A 16,416-nucleotide genomic window follows, 5' to 3' on the forward strand; every position below is an offset into this window, starting at 1 on the left:
AGTTTCTTTAGCACAAAGCTTGCTCTAGACCATGACCATGCTGTTCTTTTACAACAGCAGTACAGTTATTATTTTACACTTTAAGTGATTTTACAAACTCCTAAGCTGGCTCTTAATAAAGAAGACTTTTTGGGAAGCAAAGAAGATCAGAATGAGTCGGCAAAGAGAGGAACCTCATCACTCTGCACAGCTCCTGAAAGGTGCCTGTGCTCAGCTGGGGCTGGGCTCTTTCTCCAGCAGCACTGACACAACCAGAGCACACAGCCTCCAGCTGCACCAAGGGAAATACAGGCTGGATAGCAGGAAAAAGATTTTCCCAGAAAGGGTGATCAAGTTGTGGAATGGCTGCCCGGGGAGGTGGTGCAGTCACCATCCCTGGGTGTGTTTAACAAAGCCTGGATGTGGCACTGGGGGCCAGGGTTCAGTTGAGCTGTTGGGGCTGGGTTGGACTCAACGGCCTTGAAGGTCTCTTCCAACCTGGGCATTCTGGGAATAGTTTTGGAGAGGAGGTCTTGTTTTCTAAACACACCTTCCTCACCACATCTCCATGGCGACCAACAGAACCAAACACATGGAATTTTCCTGCCCTGATCAGCAAAGGTTAAGCAGGAGACAAAGCACAATGATTTACACCGATCTCAACTATCTGCCTCCACATGGAGAAGGATTCCCACCTCTCAGAAAGCCTGCCATTAATGATGTCCTCACCACAGAGCCCACACTCCTGCTGCTCCTCCAGCATGAAGCAGATGCTACTTTGACCTCAAGAACGTGCTCCCTCCAAGCTGTTTTCCTCATTTTGCTGGGCCCTATTCATGTGGGACAGACAGAAGATCCTTTCCCCTGTACTGTGCTATAAATAGAGATCCCTGAAGTGGAGAAGAGTGCTGGAGACACGACCACAGGGCATCTACTCAGCTTCCCAACATCACCTGGGAGACGATGGCATCATGCAGTGGGGAGAACGAGCCACAAATTTTGAAGTGAGGTGGAAATTCAGTGACAGGAATTCACCTGGGAGATGATGGCATCATGCAGTGGGGAGAACAAGCCATAACTTTTGGAGTGAGGTGGAATTCAGTGACAGGAAAAGCAGAGGGAGCAGCTGTTGCCCCCAGAAAAATCCTCCTCCTAATTCTGTCTTCTTCTCTGTTGCATGTTGATCAAGAGCTTCTCCTCTAACCCAGCAAGTACAGAAATCCTGTTCCTCATTCATGCTTCACCTCATTAACTGGAGCCATCTGCCTGATCTGGATCTTGCTGTGAAACAAAAGCAAGGATGACTCCAGTGGAAGTGGGTTGGGAGTGAAATGGCAAAGTGCCCACAGACTTGTCAGGGCTCCCTCACCCACCACGAATAAAAGCAAAGGGAAAAAAAGAGTTTGTATCTTGCTTTTCTCACCTTTCTCTACGTGGACTCCCCCTTCAAGTCTGAATGAATGAAATCTGTACTCACAAACACCTCAAAAGTCAGGTAACAAACTTACCCAGAAGAAAAAACTTACATGCAGAAAACACAAAAATTGAGTCAAGTTGCTAACTGAAGAATGGAAATTGAGATTTGAATTTATCCCAAAGAAAATAAAACATAATTCTCTCTCACAACACTCTAAAGAATAAAAAAAAGTGGCTGGAAGGTGTTGGGGAGCTGCCTGCTGCAGAGGAGGCAGGAAAAAATTATAAAAGAGTTCATGAGGCTGAATATTTTGTGCTCCCAGTGACACATCTGGCTCAGCATCCAAGCTGCAGGCAGGCTGATATACCCACAAATATCACATCTTACAATGCATCTTCTGCTGGGCTGAATAGCTGCTGCATTTGAAGGAAAACAAATATGCCACAGTTTCAGTAAATACAAGTTATTATTGAAAAAAATGTTGTATTGAAACTTTAGAGACAGAATGGACCATTCATTACCAGTATTAGAGTCACACTTGGACAAGCAGCTGCTCTGTGAGTAGAAGGTTTAAAAGAGAACTCAATACTTTAAAGAAGTTTTTGGGCTTTTTCTTTTTTTTTCACTTATAGAATAGAATTCAGCACTGAAAGTAACTGTTTAATCAAAACCATGCTCAATTTGGTGTTTCTTCCAACCCCATGAAGAAGTGACAGAACACTTGACGTGTCAAGCACATCAAGTCACATCATGAAGCACTGATTAATCTGAAGCACTGATTTCATTTTTTCTACCAGAGCCAAATAATACTAAGAATTTTCTCACATATCACAATTACTCTGAACAAAATTTCAGTGCTGTGTTTTAAACTACCCCATAAAATACTCTTTCCCTCCTTTTGAACAGGTCAGCATTTACAAAAATCAAGATGCCTAGTGAGAAGGAAGTTAGCTTATCACATCAGCTTCAGAACGTGCCTGAAGCAACACACAACACTGAATTCCAGTGAAACCAGCAGAAGCTTCCCCCATTCCTTCCCTTCCTCTGGAGTCTATCACCAGTTTTCATGTACCAACTCCACTGAACAGCACAGACATAAGGGAAGTACCTCCAAGCCATTTTATACTCATTTCTAGTGGTAACTGCTTGACATTATTGTGCAATTTTCCTTGTCCATTTTTTAAGGAAAGGGTCACAACACATGAACTGACTGGGCCCAGCCAAAAGTGAACAGTGATGTGATAAATAATTAATAAAACATAAAAGAGAGAGCAGATTTAACCAAGTGACCATCCGAGCAGCAGTTTAACAGAATTTAAACAATTCCTACCTGGCAGTGAAACTAATGCAAAAAAAAGAGCTTTAATGAAACAGCAGAGGAATTTAAGCAGTGGGTTGTCAGGTTTCATTTTCTTTCCTGAGAGGCAATTTTGTCACTCCTGGACATTTCATTTCACCAATTTAGAATCCAAGGCCCACTGGTGCTTCTCCCACCTTACTTTATTTCTGAATCTAGGCAAGATGCTCAGTGTAACTCCACCAAATTCAAGCAGCCTGCAGAGCTCTGAAACAGCTCTCCTGGTAAAAATCACCAGTCCAACAGTGTAACAATATTCAAACATATTCAAAAGTCTTCAATGCTCTTTTGATTTCCTTAGAAGATTTTCTTACTTACTGTGTTAGCACTCAAAATAAAAACAGTATAAACACATTAATCTTTAACACAGCATTTAAAATAGCAATCTCACAGATTAATTTTACCTCATGAACCACCTGGAAGTTCAGCTCTATTGATTTCTTCTACAAAGATATGAATATCTGAGTGCCTTTCATTCAGTTGAAGAAAACACTCTTTAATTAAATTATCTTCAATATATTCTTTGATTTTTTTAAAATCTTGTACATTTTGATCTGGTCATTTTAGGAATGCTGTGATTTGTGTCCTGGTCTTGTGTGCAAGTATTGCACAACTCCAGAATTGCTCAATGAGGCAGCACAGAGTGAGGACACCTATGCAACCTCTCAAGGCATAAGATATATTTCAAAAAGAATTGTTTTGCAAAATGCAAAATCTGGACACTACTGACTCCAGACCATTTTAACTCACATTTTTCTACAGAAAAAAACAAACTTGGTTTTATGTTTTAGTTTCTACTAAAAGTAGAAGTCCCATTTTCTCTCAGCTGTAGTTTTGCCAGTAGCCTCACTTCTTTTTGCTTTCCATTCCCCAGCACAGTGGAAAGGAAATTTTAGTAGCTTTCCATCCCTTTTTTTTTCCCTCAGATGAATGTGTGCATACATGTTACACACTCCTCAGCTTTCCCTTCAGCACATCCAGGCTAGATTTCCCTCCTTTCACTCAAAATGTACCTTGGCTAGCAGAAGAAGTCTAAAAATACATGTACAATCCCTCCTCTTGGCAGGATTTTCAGGGCATTTTACCTCTGTGAGAGCAGCTTCAGCAGGAACTGTTACAGTTCAGACTTTACCTCCACACAGAAATCTCCATCACTTTCATCTGCTCTCCTTCCCTCTCTCCCACCAAACAGTTCCTTGCTCTTTCTCCTGAGCTTTTCAGAATTCAAAACACAACCATCAGAACTCAAACCAGAATAAAATGGACAAGGGAAGGAAGGAATCAGCTGCATCAGACATGAAAAACTGTGTGAAAAGCAGAAGGATAAAAAGCCCATAGAGATATCTCCATTTCTGCCATTATTCTCCACTATGGATTCACCTGTATTTGCAATCTCAGTCTCATGGAAACTGTATGGAAAACTTGGCATAATTTGCCATATTGAACTAAAATTCTTCAGATCATAACACAAATGCTCTCAGTGTTATCAGATCTATAAAGAAGAAATTTGTGTTGCACTGTTTGTATTCCATCTGTATTTGCATCCAACATCTCCATACATTCATTTGACTCATGAAACAAAACTTAATAACCTAGAAAAATGGCCAAAAGCTGCTACCCCTGAACTCAGCATGTATTGAATGTAAGTGGACTTCTTAGGGAAAAAAAAGGTCTAAGTAATAATAATGGTTCTTTTGATTTGCTTTTATGTCACTGAAAACCCTTTAAAATGATGCTTGGAAGGTTCCACTATGCTCCAGTGGGACACATTTTAACCTTCCTGTAATCAGGAAAAGGAACCAAAGCTGGGGACAGCTCAGCAGTTGAAATTTTATGAGAAGTCTCCATTTTTTTTAGTGTCTTAGGTTTTAAATGTTGGTTGTTTACAGAATGTAAAGTACCAACACCCACAACAGAAATGTTACTTTTCTATTACAGATGAACAGACAGTATGAGCAATCCACCATCAAACCAGTAATTTTTTCCCTGTACCTAACAGCTGTTCCCCACGAGGGAAATCTGTTAGGACAAACCTTTGGAAGCAGAATCAATCCTTGCTTACAAAACACCCACATGACAGCAAAATAAGACAAAATCCTGACCTTCTGAAGTCCTCCATTCTCCTCCACCAAAGGAGGCAGAGCACTGGTGCTGTTGGTGGATGGTGGCTCGACATTGTAGTCACGAAAGCAGCAGAATAAGGTGCTAAAGATACTTCGACTCCTCTGCTTCTTCAAGCTGATATTACATTGGGACACTGGATAAAAAAAAAAACACACAGCAGAAAAATAAATTCATGTGGTACAGACCTGGTTTTCCAGATTACAACAACTGAATTGAAGATGTAAGGTTTCTATACCCAGAAATGTTTATCAAGTCTTAAGATTACTGAGATTTTCCAGCAGATTGAGACTGCTCTTCTTCTTTTTTAACACATTTTTTCCTTGCCAGACTCGTATAGTGACATCCTGGAACTCTGCATAATCACACTGAGACAACACAGAGAGTTTTCCCAGTAACATCCAAGGTGGATACTGTAATTACACAAAATAACTCACTACTAAAATTCATCTCTGGACCCAGGAAGCAAAGAGACCTAAAAACCAGAGACAGCACTAAATGACTGCTGTAGTGTTTCTACACAACTACACAATCATGTGTGGAACATTTTTACAAGTCCTGCAAAGGTCAAGAAAATTTCTGAGATTTTTCTGAGCTTTCTCTGTTACTGTTTGACAGCATTGCTGGAGGACAGAAGACACATCACAGAGGCTACAAGAACAAGGGTGGTAGTAAACAGGAGCCCTGGCTTTGACTTTCAGTTTGTTTACTGGTCTACCAGGATAAAAATAACCCTAAAGTGGTAAAAAAAAAATTACATACAGCTGAATGAAAGCAAGTGTAGCATTTTTAAGGAATGAAAACTGTAGTTGAAAGCAACAGTTTAGAGAGAAGAAATGCACCCAAGGCATCTAGGGATGGCCCTAAGGAAAAAAAAACCCTGAACACACATTAAAATAAAAAAAATATTAAAACAGAAGACTTGTAGAACAGTTTTAGAATGTTTTAAGTAATACTTGATGTGTTCAGCAAATATTTTAATGATTTATTATCATGCTTGTAGATAATGCTTATTTAGAAGTATTTCTTTCCTGCTTTGGGTAGGAAATCAACCCCCTCCAATCCCAAAGTTAGAGGGTGAGTAAAATTCTCAGTAAGTCCCATCATTCCCATATTTGCCAAAATACTTTTCCACTTTAAGGCAGTGAGCACTGCCCAAGTTTAGTTATTAATTGCTATTAAGAGCAATGTGTACCAATAAAAAAACTAAATGGGTTTTATAGACATTCCCCAATTTAAATAGTGCTCCCATAACAGGATGAAGTCGGAACTGTGCCGAGATTTGTGTGCTTAAGGAAGTGTTTCATTACTTTAAAAAACATTTGTAAACTGAAACCAACCCAGCATCACTTATCAATACTCCAGTCAAACAGAAAACACATGAAGAACTGTGGCCACCAGTGCTACAAGTTACAGTCAAAGACTAATTCTCAAAATGTCATATTCTGTTTGCAACAACACAGTTTTAGAAATCCCCAAAGGATACCTGGGCATTTGGGAAGGACATTTTCAAAGCACTCAGAAAAAATGATATTGCAAGAACAAGCAAGTTAGTTGCAATACAATCCGGGCAAGAAGAACTCCTTTCCGACATTAAAAATTGAAATATGCTGAAATTAGAACGGGAAGAACAATGCTGTGTGTCCTGCTGCCTACAGCTACTGCCACAGAAACCCTGCTAAGAATTTCTGGTTTGTTTTCAGCCTCTACTTAAAAATATGAGGGCAAATTATCTCATTTGAGTGCAGGTATCAATTACAGCAGGGTGCTTAAATTCCTAACTCACAGCCTCAGCTGTACAACAGATCAATGGGAACACCAAACCCACTCCAGAATTATACTTGTATCATCTACTTCCTATAGAAAGAGACAATAAATTGTCTAAATAAACAGTCAAAAATCTCTAGACAAAAAATGCTGATTGGTCCAAGTCTTCTAAGAATACTTGGATCAAATCATACATTTGAAATCTGGCCACTCCCTTCACTTAGTGAAACATTTTACTAGGGAAAAAAAATCCTTCACGTTGGTTTTGAGTCTTGACAATTCTGCCATTCATAACACAGTGCTGTTTAAAAAAGGTCTCTGCACTAATTTAAACGTTATTTCAACAGGATTTTCTTTAATAAGCTATTATAGAGGCTTTACAGTGACTTAATGATAATTTTGGATGCAGTAAGGAGCAGAAATTTTCAGTGGCTTTATGAGCTGTGTTACATTAAAATACAAGTACTGCACACAGAAAATGTTTGCACCCAATATCTCATTTTTAGCTCCTCTGACAGTGTTGTGCATCATGGAAAATAGTTCCTCCTTCCTCAGTTACCCTGAGCCACCTGCAATCTGTGTTCTGTTTACTGGATTTCTTCTCCTTGAAGCAGTGACAGCATAAATATAACAATTATAAAGGTGCAAAAGAAGCATTGATGTTGAATTACCAACACAAATTTAGGCATTCCGGATGGCAGCAAACTTTAAAGAGAAAAAAAAGCTGAGGATAAAACCTGGCATTCCTTAAATAGTTAACAGGTGAGAGCAGGTACTAACAATAATGGAAGGGTAAACTGAGTTATCCAAACTGCAGGTCTGAGCAGCATCCAGCATATGGAGTCTAAAAAAAAAATAAATTAAGATTTTCTCTTCTCCCCCCTCCATCTGTTAGAAGTTACAACCTCAGTTTCTGGAGCTGATTTCCTCCCCAGACACTGAACCATCACTACCCCAGCACACCGAACACACTTCAGTGACGTTTTCCATCTCAAACCCTGCACATGGAACACGTCAACACCACAGCCCAAAAAAGCCAGGCAGAACAACCCCACAACATGGAAATGTGTTATCTGTGAAAGCAGAGAAGACTGAGAGCAGCAGGTGTCTGCAGGAGGGTTGAAGAAAGGCTCAGGGTGAGCTGGAGAGCTGCTCTCCCCTCCCACCACCCCAGGTTCACTCCAAGTGCAGTTTAAGGACCTCCTCACCTGAACACACCAAATGTGTGTGTGCAATAATCATCCACAAATTCCCCTTTCAAGGCCTTGCCCCATCGCTTTTTGAGCCTACACCAACTTTCAGAGTCCACAATATCACATGGCAGCGAAGTCCACAGCTCAGCCAAGAGTTCAGCTGCTTCAGAACTCCGAGCATCCTTGTTTCTTACCTTTCTGCAGGCTCTAATTGGTATTTTTGAAGCAGGAAGAGAGGGACTGGAAGCACACACAGTATCCAGGATGAAAGGAAGAAATTCCACCTTGAATTTATACACACACACAGTGCTTTGTTCTCTTGCTTTTCTAATAATTCTTAACATCTTACTTGAGTTTTACAACAAGTGAGCATTGGGCTAATGTGATTTTTCAGATCTGATTATAACACCAAGATCTCTTCATTAGAAGGGATTTCAAGCATCACTGCAAACATAAATCAAGAATTCTTATATCTTTCCATGCAGAAAATGTCACATGTATCTACATTTAATTCCATCTGCTATTTTAAAGGCCAGTCATTTGAAGTCAAGCTGCCTTCCTACAATTTTTCACAGTTAAATTTTAAATGTATACACAGATGCACACATAAACACACACATCTATTTACATGCACCAACAAATACATAACCGTTTCCCTCACTAACTCTGATAATTTTATTTATTTTTCCATGTGGATTAAGGCCATGCTGAAGAGCAGAGTGCACAGATCCAGCACTGCTTCACTCCTGGGGGTCTGCAAGAGCCTTCAGTGAAAAATTTGGTCAAATGACCTGAATTTGTAAAACATTATTTGCAGCCAGAGTCAGAAACAGGAGCACAGTTCTTCATGTCTAGAAGGGAAGTAACTCTGCCCCCAATTCAGGCTCTCACCTGTAATTTCCAGATGCCATTTCTAAGGAGAAGCCTCACTGCCCAGGACCCCTGTGCCACACACAGTTTGAGGGCATGTTAATCCCTGAATCGTCTGGGATCCAAAGACAGTCCCAGAACTGTGCTCTAGGAAGTCTTCTAGCAAGTCTTAACAAAACCACATCACTGCTAAGGCTGGGGAGGAGCTCAAGGAAAGATAAAGACAATTTTTAAAATAAATTACTACAATCACATAACCTTAAATGAGAGGTATGGAGCCATACTGGGTGGTTTCCAAGTGAACAGGGAGACAAAGGCCATAACAAACCCCAAGTATTAACACACAGAGGTATAATAACTCAAATGTCAGAACAGAAATTAATACAAGAGGTGCTAATGGAAGTAATCTACAGCATCTTCTCCAAGCTCCTTTCACACACAGGAAAGAGGAGGCAGAAGGGCTGTGCTGCTCTGCCACCAGGACACTTCCAGCAGCAGCACAAGTTACACAGCCAAGAAGAAGATTTTCCTCTCATGCACTGTACTCTAAATAAGTTTAGTTGAGGGCTTCCCCAATCAGATTTTGCTGTGGTGGTGTGAAATTACAAAAGCAGATTCTTGTGAACAGCCACAGCATCACAAAGCCCTCGCTGCTGCAAGAAGCCACCTCGGATGACTGGAAGGCTCCAAGCCCACCTCTCTGCAGTCAGGAGTGAGCTAATTACTGCTGAACTTGTCCTAATTAAATGAATGCAATATCCAGTTCTTCCCAATAATATAAACCGGGTAATGACACTTCTCTGCTTACAGATGAACTCATTAAATGCAATAAAATGAACATCTGGGTATGGTGAGCTCTCACCATGAGTTTGTTTATAACACAGGACGGGAAGAGGCAAGTCAGAATTAAGTGGTATTAAACAAAGCCTTTCTTCAAAGGAAGTAGTTTTAAAATCTATACACAATTAGAAATGCCTAATTTCTCCAACTGCTTAAGAGGCTGTACCTGATCTTCTCAAAAAAAAAGAAATTTTATATCCCACATGCCTCAAGATAGAAAGAATTAAGTAGAAAATCACCAACTTGCTGACACAGCTCCTCCTCTGTGATGTGACCAGGATAGAAATTGTTTTACAACACCTGGTGCCAAATCTGCATGTGATGCTCTCATAACTTTGGTTTTAAAATGCCATTTGCAGTTTATCATTGAAAGGTTTCATCTCCTCTCTAAACTTTGCAGCAAACACAGCAACAAAAGCACTGTCACATACCTGAAATAACCACCCACAACTGGTTTAACCTTCAAGCATGTAAAGCCCAAGCAAATTGCTCTGTTTAAATTCAGCATGTGATACTCCAGAAGTACATTAATTTCAACTGAAACTGGCAACCTTTCTCCCCCCAGCAGCACAATTAAGTAGAAGTAAGGCTTTGGGTTTTCCACGGAAATTATTACTTTGAAGGGAGAGATCCCAGATTCGTTTACTGAAATAAAAATCTTTCCAAAACATTTGACTCTCCCTCTCCACCAACCTGTTTCCCAGGCCTTCCATTAGTAGATTACTCTGGATGGAGTTGATGGGCAAAGAAAAAAACTTGAATACATAAGGCAGGTGGGGATAGGAAGGAAAAATAATCAAGTAACTTATTTTTCTTTTTGAGAGAATTTCTTTAGGTCAGTGCCCTTGGATTGGAAAAAAAAAAGTCAACATGATTTAGGAACTTCTAGGGGAATTTTAGGAAAAAACTGAACATTACTCTTAGTAAATGATTTCACGATGCTTTGGAAAACAAGATTATGAGTTGCATCTCATAAGCTAGGATGAAATAGCTACACAAGAACTGCTTTTCCTATAACCTATCCTTCTATCTACTTACTCTAACAGAAGCTATCCAGTGGATATCAGAAACTACAGTTTCACTTCCATCCCTCCCAAAGTCCTCTAAAATACAATTTCACAAAATACCTAGGACAAAAATCATCAGGATGGATGTTAATTCATCCATCTACTCAGCTAAAGCTCTATGAAGAAAAAAGAGCTCTACCTAACCAAACAAAGCTTTGGAAATGTTTCTGTTGCAGCAGCTTAAAGCTAAAAAAACCCCCTTATTTCACCCTACATAAATTATTTATTACAGTCCTCAAATCTGGGTAGATTAAATATCTGATGTTGGTTATTGGACGCTCATATTTTAAGGATCAAAGGTAGTGAAATTCTGAAGTCACTTTTAAAAGACACAACTGAGAACTCAGCACTGCTGTCTCTGTAAGGGCTGTGATGCTTCACGAAATGTAGCCAGTAAATGTTAAAAACACCAACTGCACACAGAAGCCTCTTAAATGACAAGGAGGGATAAGAAACCATGAAAAGGCACAAAACAGCACAAGAAGCTGATGGATCTCAAGGCAAATTCCAAAACCTTTTAAAACTGTTGCTACACTTCAGACTTCACACTGTGGTTTGGCTGGACACATATATATATGATGGTATAACTTTCATAGATGCATCAGCTTCTCATATAAGCCATGATTTAAACATCTTTTGCAGTATTCCACAAGTGAGGAGAGTTGCTACTAGGCAAGATCATGTAAAAATAAATTCATCTGTCAGAGCCCACCTCTGGCATTTATTCAGCCCTAAAACCAAAGGCAGATCCATGGCTTCAGGGATATCCACATTTCAGAGCAAAGCTCAAAAGTTAAATACTGCTTTAAGAACCCAATTAACCTGCTGAACCATGTTCTGAGTAAAATACCTTCAAACTCAAATTAAACAGAGCAGATTTTGGCCGCCCTCTCCCCTGCTCCAGTGTCTGACAAGCTGACAGGGCTACACTGAGACCACTTCCAATTCTGAGAAGCAGCACATGCAGATCTGTATCTCCAAAGGACTGAAAAGTAGGGCTCCTGTAATCCAGGAAGGAACTAATTAACAAGCAGCACTTTCATTCTTGTGCCTGTATTGCTTGCCACTGAAACAGCCACTGGGATCAGAAGATGGATGAGGATACAAAGGAGGAGTTAGGAGATGCTCACTCCAGTAACTCCCCCAGCAAGAGGAGCCAGGGAGCTGCTGTACCTTTGCCTTTGACACAAATACCTGGACAGTTCTTGAAGAGGAGCTGAACGTGCCCATCCAGCCTTGCTCTCCCTGGAGCAGCCAGGAGGGATGTGCCCCATTCTTTAAGGATTATCTGTGCACACCTCCTTTTCACACAGGGCTGAAAAACTACTGAGCAGAGTGAAAAAGTTGCTACAAGGATATACAACAATTTTTAATGCACACATACAGTGTTCACAGTAAAATGTTTTCCTAGTATTTGCTTTGAGAAGCGTGATAGCATTTCATAGCTTCCAGAGCAGCCTGTGAACACACATGCTCAAAATATACATATGCTTAAAGAAGTAAATGATTAAATGAAATAAGTAAGTAAGTGATCACACCTCACAATCACCCTTCCATCAGCTGATAGTCTGAAACACGTATAAAGGAAGAGAACCGCTTAAGAAAAAAAAAGATGAAAAATTAAAAGAAATAATGCACTCATCTGACACTACACTTTTCACACTACACTCAAGGCCAGGTTTGCAGCACTGGAGTTCAGTGCTAGCTGGCAGAAGCGATTCAACTCCAAGCTTTTTGCCTTGAAATCTTTCACTCCTGGAACAAAATTCATGTAGTGTAAAAGTGATGCCTTAAACCAGTTTAAGGGCCAAGTAAAACACAGCAAATAATGAGAAAGCAGCTGCAGTGCCACAAGATTGCCATGGTTTGTAACTGGGTGGTAAACCAAGCTAACTGAACTATGCAAGCAATGCTATGGCGATGTATTATGATACAAAATAAACAGAACTTTCTGCAGGGGCATTATGGAGCCATTTTCCTGTCCCTGCAGCACTTCAAGTGTTTTGTCTGAGCCCAATAATTTATAAATATTACAGAGCAACAGCCACACACTGATACATTTACAGCACCAGCACATCATGAAGGTTCCCTTCAAAAATGGTATTTTTTCTAAAAAACAAAACATTTCAGCCTCTGTGCTGTTTCTCTGCTGTTTGAGCAAGGCTGGAGCTGCTGGATCTGGATATTTTCCCAGCGCTGAGGTTTGGAGCGGCAGTTGAACAGGAAATACTGCGCAGTCTGTGCATGCATTACATTCCTGTCCCGCCCCGGGCAGCCGCCAACAAACAAACCTTTCTTCTAGTAAAAGAGAGAGAGAGAAAAAAAATACACTGCACAAAGTTCACAAGCAGATGTGGCCTGTGAATCCAACCCAGCCTTTTCTGCTGATAAAAAGAATTTGATGTATTTGCAATGTTGGTGTAACGTCACGCTTTGGTGGAGCTGGATCAGCAAAGACCTGGCTGTTTAAAGCTGCAAAATCTGCACTGCTGTGGTTCCCTGAGCTGCTGCACCCACGGCAGAGGTTTTCTCTTGAGGAGGGTTTGCCAAATATTAGTAGCAGCTTACAATAAAAAGGATTGTTTTATTTCTATTTTATTCAGCACTTAAGTTTGTTTTCCACCATCAACCACACACAGCAACCAGATCAGATGTTTGCAAATCTCAACTCGATTTCGAATCACTGTTTGAAAAAAAAAATCTGGAAAATATTTAATAATGATTTGTTAAATACTTGGGAAGGAAGACAAAGGAGAAACAAACAAATAGGAACAGGAGCAGCACATGGGGTCAAAATGGCCGGATCTTGGCGCCTGTCAGTCAGGGCTGATCCCCTCTGGCATGGGGAGAGGATCCAAGTGGGAACGCAGGGAAGTGAATGTAAACAAGCACGTGTTTATAGAGCAGAACTATGTCCAGCATCCGCTCCGCTCCAGCCTCTGCTGACGTGGGACACTCTGGGAAAGGCAGGGAAGAACAATTTGCTCCATCCCCAGCAGCTCAAACTCAAGGGAAAAGCAGGAACAGGCGAGGAACCGGCGGCACCTGGAGCCGTAACACAGCCCAGGCAGTAACTGCTGCCCCACACATTAACTTAACTCACAGCTGGCATCATCATCACCATCATCATCATATTTTAAAAAGTCTTAGAACCAATGCTGATAGATGAAAGAGGGATAAACAAGTTTTTCATGAGCTTGTTTGGGAGAGTATTTTCTTATTGCTCCGGGTATGAACAGACAGAAGGATGGACACACACAGAGCCTCTGCAGCCCCAGGCCACATTTTCCTGAAGAATTTATGCCATGAAATTAGTGTGAAGTTATTGAAGAGCTGCAAAAACCTCTTTTTTCTGTGCTTCCCACACAGCTTTTACCCAATCACTGATTTTTTAAGAGAGATCCAAACCTGAAGAATATTGCAGGATATGGTACCTATAATCAGCTTGTTTCCTGATCAGATTGAGTCAGTTTAATAAACTGGTCTTTATATGGATTTTAATAGGGTTTTCTTTCCCCCCAGTGACCAAATTCAGAGCCTGGCGTTGTGAAATTAAGCAGAGCTTCTTCCTGCCTCTCACCACACGCAGGTTGACTCAAATTTAAGTGACAGTTTTAGTTCTTTTATTTGACTTGAAAAGTGTAAGACAAGTGGTTCACCCAACACAAAGGTCGAAGAAATTCCTCTACTCTCTCCCCCAAAAAATACCATTACACCTATAACGAAAGACTTATCAAAACCTTTCTCATCTGAGGAGAATAAGTTTAATTTAATTTTCCTAAATATAACCCAAAGATGTTCCCATAGAGACAGCAACATTCTATATGGTACTTTTTGCAGCAAATACTTCAGCAAGACATCAAATCCAAAGCATTAGTCTATTTTTGCAAGCTTTCTCCTCTCTTTCCTAGGAACAGCTCTTCTCCAACAAATTCATCTTGCAAAAATATGTTAAAGGGTGCTCCTCTGCAAAGAAGAGTTTTGTTTCTCCATTTTGCCTTATGAATTTTTCATTCCCTCCCTGGGGATATTTTTGGGCCAGGCTACAAGTTTAATTCCTGCTAGTGAAATTCACTCATCCAAAGCTTGCTCCCCAAAAGACACATCCCTAATAGGAAAAAATCAAACTGGGACATCTTTTCTGCAGTCCCTTTGACTTCTCTTTCTAAACCCCATTTATTTATCTCACCCACTGGTATTTTGTGGATATTGAGTGCTGGTCTCACAAAACATTCACCCTGTAAGAAAATACACATCTAAAACGATGCTGCTTCTGGTGACAAGTTCTACAGAACCAAAGCCACTTATATCATGTAAGTTCTGGAAAAGGTTCTTAATGGAGCAGGGAACAATGTGTGACCATATTTGAAATATTTACCTCGTTTCTTTGGAAGAAAAACAGAGGTGGCTTAGCTTCAAAAAGACACAGACTTAAACAGAGATGTCGATTTATTTGGTGTCATTACTGTTTTTCCCCATTCCTCCATGCCCCTCCTCAAATTTCTCTGTATTATGAAACCCAGATACAAAGGAATAAAGAGGAATCCCACTCCCCTGGAAGAGGAAGCTTTCTCTGAATCACTGTATTATCTTCAGTGCTTCAGTCATTAATAGAATCGGAAAGTAACAGCTGTTTCTAACAACTAAAAATGCTCTTAAAATCAATTTACAGGCATCATACAGCAAGTATTACTTAGCAGGTTACTGGAATCCAGCCCTTCTGGGAGCAAAATAAAAACATCAGGTTTTGATTATAAACTTATTTGTTGCAGGGATTTCTCAATAAGAGGTCTGGGTTACACTGGAGTGTATCTGCTGGGACAGAATCTCACTTGAAGAAATTGTTGCCAAGGTAATTTCTTCTCCAGCTTTAGCTTTCATGAAGCAGGTTTTACCCTATCTTGGATTACTCTTCATAAATTCTTTTTTAAAGATAATTACAATATTTATAGACATGTAATAAAAATGCCTATTACAGAGAGAAAAATGTAATTTTATTTGCTGCCTTCTTCTTCAAGCTGTTGAATCCACCCTCACCAGTTAAGCTGGAAAGGATTTTGATCAATTTACGTTTTCAGTAAAACCTACACATCTTCTGTAACTATTTTAGATCTAAAGTAATTACAATATCAACCACTGTGGGTTTTCAGTTCAATTGAAGTGTCACCTGCAGAACAGCAGCTCTGCCAGGTATCTCTGACAAAAAATTGAAGCTGTAACAGAGCATCTATTGTTATACACTAAGTAAAGAAGTAAGGAAAAATCCCCCACAGAAGCACACTGCAAAGTCTCATTAATAATTTGCTAAAATATCTCACATTGCCCTGGTGCTGCATCTCTCCTTCACTTTTCAAACTCTTTTTCTTTTTTCTTTTTTTTTTTTTTTTTAATATTAACTGTGTTTTCAACTGATCCCAAGAAATAAGCTGGAAAATATTCAACCCTAGCTGTTCTGACCTTGTACTTTGGAGTCATGAGTATTTTATCCATTCAGCATTCCCAGGCCATTAAAAGCAGCACATTCCCACCTGGAAATATGATATTTAGAAAGCTAAAACTAGATTAAGAATGAAACAAAAGATACAGGAAACTGAAAGCTCTGTATGATAAAGTGACTACAGTTTTGACAAAAAATAAAAGCAGTGAAACTTGATGAACTTCCAGCAATTCCTTTCTAGAACAAAGCCACAGTTCACTGCCTGTTGAGAAATCCAGCTGTAAGGAAAAATATTTTTTAAAAAAAGTTTTACAAGGAGGGGATTTTTTTAAAAAGCATTTTGGTGTCTTAAACAAGCACTCAGATGC

The 16,416-nt window shown here is 40.0% G+C and overlaps 1 protein-coding gene across 6 annotated transcripts in view; it reads right to left on the minus strand.

Annotated features, from left to right (window-relative positions):
- The window catches only part of CTDSPL (CTD small phosphatase like), an 82,250-nt gene that overhangs the window by 31,019 nt on the left and 34,815 nt on the right, over window positions 1-16,416 (minus strand). For all 6 annotated transcript variants that reach the window (XM_041408692.1, XM_041408689.1, XM_041408691.1 and 3 more), the window contains exon 2: window positions 4,856-5,010. In XM_041408692.1, coding sequence (XP_041264626.1) covers window positions 4,856-5,010 — 155 coding nt within the window. The remainder of the gene's footprint in view (window positions 1-4,855; window positions 5,011-16,416) is intronic.

This window comes from Onychostruthus taczanowskii, unplaced genomic scaffold, assembly GCF_017590055.1.
Source record: "Onychostruthus taczanowskii isolate IOZ18803 unplaced genomic scaffold, ASM1759005v1 scaffold3, whole genome shotgun sequence".
Lineage (NCBI taxonomy): Eukaryota > Metazoa > Chordata > Aves > Passeriformes > Passeridae > Onychostruthus > Onychostruthus taczanowskii.